Here is a 12616-nt window from a genome sequence, read left to right as displayed (position 1 = left end):
TGTATTTTTTTAATCACAGATATATGTAGCAGGCAGTTAAATATATAATAAATAACCTTAATAGCACAGAAGTCTCCCCTTCTTCCTCCCCACCCACAGGCAGAGAAGCAGAATAGACTTCCCACAACACAAGCATCTACAGCTCCTATTGATACAGTTAATTTAGTGTGAAATCTAAACAAGAGAAACGCCACCACTGTAAGTTAAACTTAAGTTTTTGAAGGAATGAAGACTAACTTCAATGCATCTGGCTGCATGTTAAGTCCTGTAATGTTAGTGAATTAGGAGAAAGTGTACCGGCACACTGAAGCAGAGAAAATTTTATGCCTATAGGCTGCAATTACGTCAGTGTTTTAGGAGGTTGTTTTCTCTTTTGACCCTCAAGACTTCAAGCTGCCATTTTTCCACATGCATGACAGATAGGGATTTTAACAGAAGGACCAAATTTAAGCACATTATTTCAGAGATTTAATATAGACAGTGATACCTTTCAAAATCCAAGTCTTTAGACAGTAGTTGATCTTGATTAAAATATATACATATTTAACTGGCATAGACAACAGTTGCCAACAAAAAGAAGCTTTGCACAGCATAAAAACAACTTTAAGGTAAAAGCAACCTTCAGATCCATACTGCAGAAGCCAGGACGTGCCACTCAAATATTTTGTGTGGATATGGAAAGCAGTGTTACTAAGGTAAGCATGCTGGTCAAGTCCTGCTACACAGGATATGCTGACAACAGCCATCTCTGCATAAGACTGCCTAAAACCAGTTTTCTTTCAGTTTGCTGACATAAGGCAATTTTCCTGATGAGTCAGTAGCAAAAAGAATCCAGAGTCTGTTTTATTGGATATATGAATTAACATTAGCAGAACCAGGGTAAGACATTCAGATTAGGAAAAATCCATTTTTTCTTCTTTGGAAGCAGTACAACCAAAGGGAAAAATATGCAAGGTATGTTCAGCCATGTCTGTTTATCCACTGTGGTCTTCAAACTATGGCTTGAGAAACAAAGGAAGAAAGCCCTCTGCAATTATACAGGGGAAAGTAGTACTTCATGTTATACTATCTTCCCAGGAAAATGGAATTCAACAGCAGATGCTTCCTTCCCATCCCACCATCGTAGGCGTACAAATTCATGCAGATCAAAAATACCTCCTTTGCTTAGAAGAGGCAAAAAAATAAGACACAAGATAGAGAGCAAGAGAGAGAGCAAGCGAGCGTGCATGAGTTAACATTTTTTAGTTGTTAACTTAAGGTTTCTAACAGCTCTTTAGCAATCTGTCTCCTTAAGAACTGGAAGGAGAAAAAGAATCAGTGAGAAAAGTGACAACTAGTGACAAGCCAGCTGTTTTGGGGTCACTGATTAAAGGAATGGGTTATGCTGAATACCTTTATCAAATTTTATTAAGATTCACAGAAGGGGACACTAAAGCTGGATCCAGGTTAGTCTAGGTTCTTCTAGGAGCCAAGATCTATGCAGTTGAGGACCTGCTATCATGTTTAGCATCATTAATATCACTGGTTGCTTCTCTCAGAAGAGAGGTAGGCAGATGCATCAAAAGCTGTCAGAAAGTAGCTTTACATCTACCTTAGGATAAGCAAGAAAGCCAGAGTCCCCAAGAGTGGTGTTTCCAGGGGACTGAGATTAAAGTGTTGCTGCCTGACAGTGCACAACAGCCAGCTGATACACAGAATTCACATGTATAGACTGGCTTCTCCTGTTTTCCTGAATTGCTCAGCTGCTGACTTCCTGAAATCACAAGGGAACAGTGAGTATAGACTAGAGCAACCCAATTGCTTAATGAAGAACATGAGCAGATGAAACTATGTATGCTCTGAACTGCATTGACTTTCACAAGAAAGCATTTGTCATAGTTTGGCACTTCTTTTTTCCCCTCCCAGAATCAGGGCCTAGATATTTAAAGCTTTATATCCTTACAAGATACCTAAGATCTAAGGACCTTGCTAATCTGAACTCGCACAATACTGGTATCTGAAGCATCTTTGATAGAAACTACACCATACAACCAAGCTCGAAGCACATTGCCAGTTCTGTTATACAAGGGACAGAGGCTTTTGAAAGCAGATGCTTTGAAGTATTTTTTTCTGTCCTAAGGAAAGAATGTTTCAGGTACTGATTTTACAGTACTGTTCTTTGCTAGGTCATGATGGAGAAGAAATAAGCTGCTTTTTTCCTGCAGGATGGCAAACTGAAGGTTCTCATTAACAGGCAAGCTTACAAACTAAGCCAAGTGACAGCCACTAGCTCTCTTAAAAACTTTTAGTTCTCAGCAATAATAGCACATATACAAAACAGGATAACAGAATATGTATATCATTTATTTAGCTGTCTAATTTGAAAAGACAGCTTTACAGTAACAAAGGTCTCACTGGACATTTCTAATTCCAACCGTGTTCTGAAGCAGCCTTGCTTTCAGTTTGTTATGGAAGTTTCAAGTTTAACTAATTCATTCCACTCCCTCCCAAGCAGCATTTATACAAGGTTCTATTTGAAATGTTATAACAAGTCTTATCACTTAAGTATGTGCTTTCAAAAATAAATAAATAAAATACAGCTTCCCCCAGTCCCAAGAAAACATCTTGACAACAAGAACAGGAGATTTTGCTTATTCTATGCAGCCTTTATTGCAATACACAATTACTTTTCTTAACTCCGCTCATTTTCAAATGCTTTTGTGAACATTTTCAAACACTGCACATCAAGTCAACAGAAACAGGAAGGATCCAGAGAACATGTCAGCAGCTTTTAAAGCACAACGAGCACATCGAAGACTACTTCCTTTCCCTGGAAAGCCTGCCAGCCTTTTTTAGAGGGGTGGGGGAGGGCAAAGAGACTACTAGCAGCTGATCAGCAAATGGTACTTTTATGAATTAGAACAGAAATATTGCTTCCACATTTCTGTGCATCTCTTATCTACCACAGATTTGGGTTTTGTTTGATTAGAGCTCTGTAAACACCACAGGAATTTACACCAGAATCTCTTTCAGGCAGCCTTCCAAAGAGGAAGAAATAAAGCATGAACATTACCGAACTCTTCATTTTCCAAGCAGAGCCTTCTGTCTCTAATTCAGTCCATGAGTTAAAAAGCATCACTTTTTAATCCAATTGAGTACTCTTAAAAACCCACCCTGTTGCACAGCCTGCTACCAACTAGATAGAGTCTAGCCTCACCAGCATCCACATAGTTGACTGCTACCTCAAAGACTAGATATATCTTAGCTTTTAAAACTGCAGTAGAATGGACAGTATCCTTAAGTGCTTCTTTGCATTGAGTGCTTCCTTCCTAGGTTACTTAAGTTGTATAGTTTTAGCCACTGACCTATATTCATGCAGTTGGCATAGCAGTCCAGTACAATACTCTAACAGCAGGCCTACTCATAGCTTAGAGGCCCAAAAAAATACCCAATTGCCTTTTTACGGCTATCTACATCTTTTAAGGCATGACAAGAATAGTCTTTTCCATAAAAGTGCAATTCAGTCCAAGCCCTCTAACTGAAAGATTGAGGACTTGTGGCTGAAAACCAATACAAGTCCATAAGTTATTATTTAGTTACCACACTACCACCGCCAAAACAGAGTATTACTAGAGCAGCCCTACAACTCGGCTGATGTTCGAAGACTGGTTCTGCTTCCAGTAGTTTGCTTTGTCAGTGAAGAGATGCTTTGCTTTCACACATTTCTTCAGACAAACAGAAGACAACCTGACAGTCATCTGCCAACTAAAACATCGGACCAATTTTAAATATAAGCAGTGGAAGACTCTGCTTTCCTGCCATACTGTAAGAGCAATTCACTGTCGCACAACTTCTGTTTAAAAGAGGTATTTAGAGGCGTATTCTGGAGCTTCTTACAATGGGTTACTGTATGTAGTTTGGGATAAGAGGAGACTTGCTCGAGCTTGGCAAAACAAGTGAGCCAGAGGCAAACAAGCAGACATTATTTGTTGACATAGGGTTTTTTCTCTTGCACCACTAAAAATTGCTAAGATACACTAGCATGTCTTAAATGCAGCAGCTACTTGAAGGAGAAAAACCTATCAACTAACCAGAACAAAACTAGGTTCTTGCACCAGATCTGGAAAAAACAAGAAGCCTGCATCAAGGAGAAAACAAGAGCTCCATTGTTTACAGAATCAGTATATAGTTTTGTGTACAACTTCATTGCTTTGAGGGATCAAAATTGAGTAACAAATCAATACACCATCTAGTTTTCCTCAAGAAGCCAGAAGGTCTCACTTATAAATCAATACTCTTGAGCCAAACTAGAAGTCTGGCCCTCCGAATAGGAGGGGAAAAACCCACAAAAAAACAAACAAAAAAACCCCAAACCACACAGCTTATAGTCTAAAGATGTAAAACAAAAGGTATATTTTTCCTGGGCTTAATTCTTAGCTCTGTGACTTCTGTTGTATTACACTGGTGTAGTTTTCTTTTTTCTTCCTGCTACATGCATCTTGTCTCAGTTTGTGCAGAAGTATTTAAAGCAACAGTCAAGGACACTGACCTCAGTGATAGGGCTTCCTCATGCTAGAACAACAGATAAAGCCACTTTAAGTAGTATATTCCTTCTGAGCTAGAGTACAGAAGCCAGATCCAAGTCCACCGGTTCCACCAGTTCAAGAAAAGTATGGCCTTTCCAGAGATTTGCAACCCCATCCCAGCCTGCTAGGTATAAGGGTAAATAGGATGTTACCCTCAAACATGATGTGGGTAACAGGCCTGTTATCCACCTCCGAAAGACTGGTCTGACAAAACAAAACAAGAAATACTTAACCTTTGTCTGTAAGAGTATCAGAATACCTCTTGGGAACCACATTGGGTTTGGGCCTAGGTATTGCAACAGAGCACACTAAAAGGGTGTAAAGGCCCAAAGGAAGGAAACGATGGTATACCAGTCTCTTACGTCGGGTTCTCAAGCAAGAACATGTTTGTGACAAGAGGTATAACTACCAACCTTGCTTCTTATAGTTGCATCTTTCCCCAACTATGGGCACACAGCCAGTCCAACAGCCAAATCTTCAGACAGTAATTAACACAGGGCCCCACTATTTCCCATAATTAGTTAGCAAGGGACTCAATCTCAAATTCATGATCAAACATCTGACTTAAGAACCCAAACAAATTTAAAAAAAAAAAACACAAAACCCCACACAACTTCAAAAAAAGTCAGAGCTACATAAAAAGGAACTGGGTTAAATTGAACATTCTCCACTTAGAAGTAAAATGCATCACTAAGATCTATGTATTCCTACATTGCCCTTCTGCAAGGAAGCCCCACACAGCCCATACAGAGCTTCTGCAGAGGACAGATAAACCACTATCAGCTCCCCACGCTCTAGACAGCTTGTGTAACTGTTTGTGGCCTTTAAACTCTGCTTTTTCTAGCTCACAGTATTTATATTTTCCTTCAAAGTACATCAACTTATTGCCCTCACAGTTAAGTGAGGACTTTCACCCGAAATCCATACATACTATGTAATAAAAGCAAGAACAACTTATGGGAAGGTTTAGTCAGAAGATGTTTAACTCAGGTTATGGGTTGAGCACAGCAAAATTTACATTTAAGCAGATTTAAATAATTCTGAATAAGAGTGTGCTACACGCAAGGTACTCAAGATGAAGTTGTTACATTACTTCTACTGAAAGTAACTCCATTATCATTGCCTGTTTCATGGTTGTACACAGCTGAAGCTTCCTATGATCATTTCTCCCCTGCATCATGATTAATCACAGAAGCAGAATTAACTGGATATACAGGCATTTTTTAAAGTTTTTGTATTTAAGCCATGAAATACCTTGCAAAACACTTAGCAACAGAACTTGCAAGTTTTTATGAACTGCACCATCAGCAGTGTTTAACCTATGAATATTCAGTTATACAACACAGCTACAGAACTACCTAGGTTAACCAGAGAAGCCTACTATGACAGCTTAGTGAGCTAAGAGCTTCAATACTGCCAAGTTTCCCTACAGTTCATAGCATACTGGCTTACACAGTTTTAGAGATATTCATGTAAAAGAACAGAGAAGACTAGTTCTACCGTGTTAGGTAGCCTTTTAGGGGTGATAATAGAAGCCTTTTAAATACATGTTTGCACACCTTTCACAGGGCAAGACTCAAAGGATGACCTATTTTGACAAATACTGAATTCCTTGTCACTGTGATGCCCTCATACTACTTACTGCACTTTACTAGTAAAAGCACTCAGAAAGGTTTTTTTTTTTTTTTAAGGCTTTGTTGACTGCTGCAGCACACAATTCACCAGTTCACTTATTTCTATAGTTCTCTTGCAAGCTTACAGAAGCATGCAGAGTAGTGGGTGTGGATGGAGTTTCCTTTGTGTTATGAGAAACATGTAAGCCATCTTTTTCTTAGAATGCTTAGCTTTCCTATGGTTAACAGGTTTAAATCCATCTGCCCCATTTAAATTTGCAGGTACATACGATTAGAGCTTTTCCGAGTCAGGTGCAAGGGTCAGGAGTTGGGCTAGTACACAGAACGTGAGATACTAACTACTATCTGAAGAGTATGGTTTAACAGGATCTGACTACAAGCACCCAGTAAGAACTGGACTGTATCCCTGCAAGTCAGAACTTAAACAGTCTGAGCCATTAGGAACTTTTCTGCAATTAGTTAAACATGCTGTCATGAATGTGATAACTCCAACAGGGAGGCAACCAGGTCCAAAAGAACCTCCTTCACACTTCAAGGAGGCAAGAACATGCAGTAGGCAGTGAGGTTCTGCAGGAGCCCTAGCTTGTGGAAGCTTCCATAATTTGGATTTTCACATTTAAAGTTTACAGCCCCTCACTTCAAACTGAGGTAGAGTTTGATGACATTAGTTTGATAACAAATTCCTCTCTCATTAGTGAGAAATGCAAATAAACAATTAAGTTACTTAAACACAGTAAAGTTTGCCCATCAACCAAGCCAAGGTTTAAAAAAAAAAAAGTGTTGGAGCTTGAAGTCAAGTTGTTGAAAACACTAGATTTATTTGGTAGTGAGACTGCAGTAAGATTTGTGGCTAGGCATGAACCTCAAGCTGTTCTTGACAATGGAAGGACGCAGGCAGAATAACCGTTAAGATACCTACAGGTAAAGTTGCATGATGCTTTCTACAGAATCTGTCCTTTCTAAACTACTAAGTAAAAAAACTTAGCTGCAGAAAACCTACTTTAGCAACAGCTGACAGTAAATAAAGCTGCTGTCTGACAGCAAGTAGTTTTACAAATACAGACCAACAGAAAACAGACAGTCTTTGAGGCCGAATCTTCCAGATTGCCAAATAAACGTTCAAACAGCCAAGGGAGAATCAGAGCACCATAATACAGAAATCTGAGACTCAGGAAGAGCAGCTTGCCAATGGAGGCAAGGAAATTTAGAATTTGTTCAACACCTTAATTGGTTCAGGCCAGCTGTAATAGGTTGGGTGGGAGTTTCTGATGGAGTACAAAATAAGTCAGACTACAGACTCATGTATGTTACATCTTCAGAAGCAAAGGAGCCACCTGAACTTAAAAAAAAGTAGAACAACAAAATCATTACCAAAAACTGAGCCATGAACTGCCAAATTAATATTATGAGAAAAGCTGACTGTATTTAAACTGTTAAAAAGAGAGAGAAAGTCTCCACACACTGAGACTAATCTAACTAGCTTGTCTTGCCTATGAAATTCTGATAACAAAATATACTATTTAGGGAGAATCACATGTTCCTCTGGCTTTTACATGCTGCTAAATATCTGAAAGGATAGTTTTGCTCTGTTAGCAAGAGCTGCTAAGCAGCCTACAAGCCAGTAAGGATGTGCACTAACTATTTACAGATAATATTTGAAACTCTATTGCTCTTAAGTTGTCTGGATTCTGTAAAATCACCTCCTTTAATTTTAGGCACCTTAAGATCAGTACTGGGCTTTCCTCTGCCCCCACTTTCCTGATCCCTTACTTGCTACAATATAAACTCCAGAACTCTGATTTTGTTCCCCCATGAAAAAGGCTTTCCTTATAAAGAAGTTCTTGAATTATCCCAGATAAGGAACAGTTCCCTTAATTGTAGTTGTCTTTAAAAAAATTTACCAAATAGAAGTTATTTTTTTTTTTTAGGATCCATACAGGCATCCTGTGTCTCTTTAAGTCACCCTGGAAGATTATTCCTTTTCAATTTCTCACTTTGTATTGTAAGGGGAGCCTAGATGAGTTTATTATAAGAGCATTAACTTTTAGATCCTTGAAGAAAGACTACAGAAATAGAATAGACAGATTTTTATTCTGCTCCCAATTACAGTTGGAAAGTCCTGGAAAGAAAAGAACAAAGAGGCAAGGACAGGCTAATTTCAATACGACATTTCAGTCATAATGCAAAAGTGCTAACTGGAGAGGTTGTAATTCACCCTCTGACAATTATGTCCATAGCAAAGAAGTTTAAAGATCAAAGGCTCAGCACACTAGGCCTTGACATCCAAGTGTCAAGGCAGCTCATGGAGCAAGTAGAACAAGTGAACAAAGCAGGAATTTATCCCAAGCTATCATAAAAAGAGAAGTTTTTCAGCCAGTAGGAGACAGGTAAGATGCCTTCAACAGAAGTGATTGCTCCATGTACTAGACCTAAGCTATATTCTTCCACTTGGAGGAATAGTTAGTGCCCTCCAGGCAAGGCAGCTATCAGACAAAAACTGAACATGCAGAGAAGCTCCCTTTATTAGCATCACCCAATTTAGCTAACACAGTGTCCACCTCTGTGTTATGTAAAGTCAGCCCTTCGGGAAAGGAAAAATACCAAGCACAGAGGCAAAACACAACTGCTAGGAACTTTAGAGGAACAAACAATCCAAAGTCAGAGAAAGCATTCGAGTAGAGCTTTCTTGATGGGAACTTCAAAAAAAATCCTAGAACGCCTAGGTTCAGAGGTAAACCTAGAACTTCAAATGAGCAGATAACTAGCTGATTATACAGTTATATGAGATAAATTAAGTTATAGCATTACATGAACCATTTTCAAAGAATGGTACAAAAATATGAAAACTATGCCCCATAAGCGTGGAACACATTAAGCCACAGCATGAATCAGTACTTTTCACCTTCAGGTGGGCTTTGTCGCCTTTGTTGCATGCAAGGCCACTTAACAAGAAAAATGACTCCAGTTTTACTGCAGTCCAGGGAAGCTTGCAATATAATCAAAGGAGTAGTCAGATCAGCATTCACTTTTATGTTAGGGATGCAGTGTGTGCTCCTCTGATGAAACTGAAAGTAGTATCTTCATAAATGCACTGGAAGGCACATATAAGACCAGGTCTTGACCAGGAGTCCCTTAAGGAAGTTTGGCATATCAGCAAACATCTTGAAGTGCTAAAAGTTGAAGAAGTTCCAACAATGATTTCACGCTCTCCTCCTCTGTAATGCATCAAGCACGTCAACAGGACAGACACCTCGAGATACAAGCTCGACATAATCAAGTCAAATATCGGCAATTCAGTAAGTTTCAGATTATCAGCGTGGCTTATGCTGAACACAAATGGTATATGAGTGCTAACAAACAAGTTACCCAGCACTAGCGCTATAACTGGTTGTGCTTTGTGTTACTTGTTTGAGTCCTTATTCAAGGAGGATCAAGTTTGACAGTCACAAGACTAGAAATACAGACAACTGCCTCCTCAGTTTTATGTAGAATACTCCTTAAGTGAAACTCCTTCATTCAGCTGTTTCTACTTTAAGTCAACCTAATTTTTAAAACAAACTTAACATGCTTGTTCTCTTCAGCTTCAATTATACCTGCTGCAAAAGCAGCAAAAGTTTGGGCAAAAAGAAAAACTTACATCAGCTTTCTTTTTTCAGAAAATTGATTTTAGAGCAGTCTGCCAACACACATTATCTCTATTTCTGCTCTGCTGTTGAAGTACCTTTACCTCTTCTTGGAAAAGGCAACTTCAGCTTCCCCAGATCTCTCCTGCACACAAGTCTTGCCCTTCACAACCAGGTGATTTCTCCTGTTCTACATGCCACAAAAAGCATGCTCTTCTAAAGAGATGTAGGTTAAACAAAGCTCACGATTCTCATTGTCTGAGTGACGTCAAAGCAAATTTAGCTCCTGAATCCAAGAACAAATCCAACTCTGAGCAAGCCAGAAAGGCTAGCACTGACAAAGGGTCAGGAGCCCCCATTTAGAGACTTGTAAAAACTCTTAAGTGTCAACGAAAGCCTGGAGGTGATAAGTTGACTAGAGTATAGGACACTTCAGGAGAGTTAAGAAATTCTTTCTAAAATTAGAAGCATTCACATCCCTCTGTGCTAACATTTTTATTTTACAAACTTCAGTATACTTGATCCAGATGGGTAGCTTCAGCCATAAGATAACTGAGGAAGTTTTTTTGCATGGCTATTTTTCTAGGGAAAAAGAGCAAAACAAAAACCCCCACTTTCATTTCAGCATCTTCCTATGCTGTCACATTGTTTTTCACTTCCTTTTCATTGCAAAGGTTCCACCAAACACTGGTGTTTTGGCAGATTTGGCATGCTTTGCACAGTCTGTTCTAAGGCCTATTCCCTCGCCCACTCCAAGTCTAAAACTTATGTCATTGTTCAGTTGCAATGACCAAGTAGACATTACCTTCAAGTACAGAGTATGCATGCACACCGAGTGACCAGCACATAGTTCAAGGGTCTAATGGAAACTTGAATACAAGAGTAAAAGTCATTTTTGTTAATTCTGGCTGTATGTTCAAAGTGACCTTCATTTCCAAGTCAATGTTTAAGCATAAAGTCATAGATTTTTTTAAATAAAGCAATTTAGTTTCCAAGTACAATCTATATTAGACAGATTAAATATTCCTTCCAGGCAAAGGGGCTGAATTTAGTTTAAAACAGTTTAAAGAAGTTTTTGAATATGTTTGAGAAGTGAATTGAAGTTTCACATTACTTCCTCTTTCAACAAATTTCACATTGCAGCATGCCCTCAAGAGATACACTGCACAGAAAAAGAACATCAACAGATGACTAAGAAGTTCAGGAAAGTTATTTCAGGCTTTGTAAAAGCAATAAATATTCCTATGAGAAACACCAGCCTACGAGGCAGGATAGAAAATTAAGGTAAACAAGTTTACTCTGAAGATAGTAAGTTTTAAGCCCCATACATCACCTCCACACTGCAACACGTTATCTAGCTACATAGTCCTATATCTATTTAAACAGAAAGCTTATTTTACCATAGGCATTACTGATGGAACTCTGTTCAAAAACATCTCAGCTACTCCTCAGAAGCTTAACAAAAAGCCCATAAAGCCACATATACAACTAAACCACTTGGAATACAGTTACTGTATGAGCATTATCATTTGTTGCTTAACTGCTGCCTCAATGACTCCATCCTGGTGAAAAGTCACTGCATATTCTTTGTTTTATACAGTTTGTATTGCTGTTGCTTATTGAAATGGTCAAGACCTACAGCCTCAAGGGCTCATAAGCTATATGTTTTCACCTTAATTCCACTAGAAGACTACTTAACACATTAATTCCCCAAAAGTGAGGGAGAAAGAAAGAAAGCACACAAGTGAGCACGTGTGTACAACCATGCGTAGGGGGTTTCAAACAGATTTGGTTTTGCTAAGGATAATCACGTTTCTTTAATTCATAGCCTTCCACAGGTACAGGCTGAGTAGTCACAAGGTTGGGTGGCAAAGCATTAGAAAATGCAGAGTTTGTGAACGGTAGCTCAGTTCTTTGATAGAGAAGGGCATTTCCTTCCATTATGGCCAAGCACCACAGGACTGTCAAAAAGTCCTGCAGTTAATAGTCTATTTTCAACAGTTATTCAAACAGCCTCCTCTAGCTTTTTGCTTGCCACAACAGTTGACAAAAAAAATCCAAACATGTAAAAACAAAACAAATCCCCCATGGAATAGGAGAAAGCGTCACAAAGAAAGCAAGCAGTACAGTTTTTAGAATGGTCAAGTCACTTACCTTTAAATTTTGAGCGAATGTTTGCTAGTTCTTTGTTTATTCTCTTTATCTCTGCTTCTTTGCTTTTGCCTGAAATCAAAGAACATATATCAGGATATGGCGTTTCAAACAGCTCTCTACTGGCCCAAGTTTCTTTCCACCCAACCATATTGGATGAACACACAAGCATTAGGAGGAATTGTTCCTCTCCCTTCCCAAAGCAGCATTAAGACTAGATGAATGGAACCATCACACAGGTAACTTAAGCATTGCTTTAGGATGGAACTGAGACACTAAGAGGACTTCCCTGTTTTAAGTTTGACCTGCAAACTTTAGACAGCTACCAAAACCTCATACAATTAAGCTGAGATGCTTTTAAAGTGTGAAAGTCTAGTAATAGATCTTCTCTATTTCTTAAACTGGCAAGAAAAAAAGTTTTGAATTTCACTTTTGATTTGGTTACCAGGTTGTCAGTCCTCTTAATTGCTCAGGAAGATTCCCTTTCTTTAAGATGAGCAAAATCATCTAAACAAACAACTTGTGTTCTTAACAAGCTGAGGAATAACACAGCAAGTTTTTTTTCCCCCCCTCTACTGAATGGTCATTTGGTTTAATAGCAAAGAAAAAAAAGCCTAAGTTCTTAACAGACATTAAAAAGGAA

General features: G+C 38.8%; 1 protein-coding gene across 3 annotated transcripts in view; it reads right to left on the bottom strand.

Moving 5' to 3' along the window:
- Positions 1-12616, bottom strand: part of AP2A2 (adaptor related protein complex 2 subunit alpha 2) — a 54318-nt gene that overhangs the window by 27985 nt on the left and 13717 nt on the right. For all 3 annotated transcript variants that reach the window (XM_067295993.1, XM_067295994.1, XM_067295995.1), the window contains exon 2: positions 11977-12045. In XM_067295993.1, coding sequence (XP_067152094.1) covers positions 11977-12045 — 69 coding nt within the window. The remainder of the gene's footprint in view (positions 1-11976; positions 12046-12616) is intronic.

Source organism: Apteryx mantelli, chromosome 4 (genome assembly GCF_036417845.1).
Source record: "Apteryx mantelli isolate bAptMan1 chromosome 4, bAptMan1.hap1, whole genome shotgun sequence".
Classification (NCBI taxonomy): Eukaryota; Metazoa; Chordata; class Aves; order Apterygiformes; family Apterygidae; genus Apteryx; species Apteryx mantelli.
Note: the sequence above shows the minus strand (reverse complement) of the source record. Positions and strands in the feature narration are given on the sequence as shown.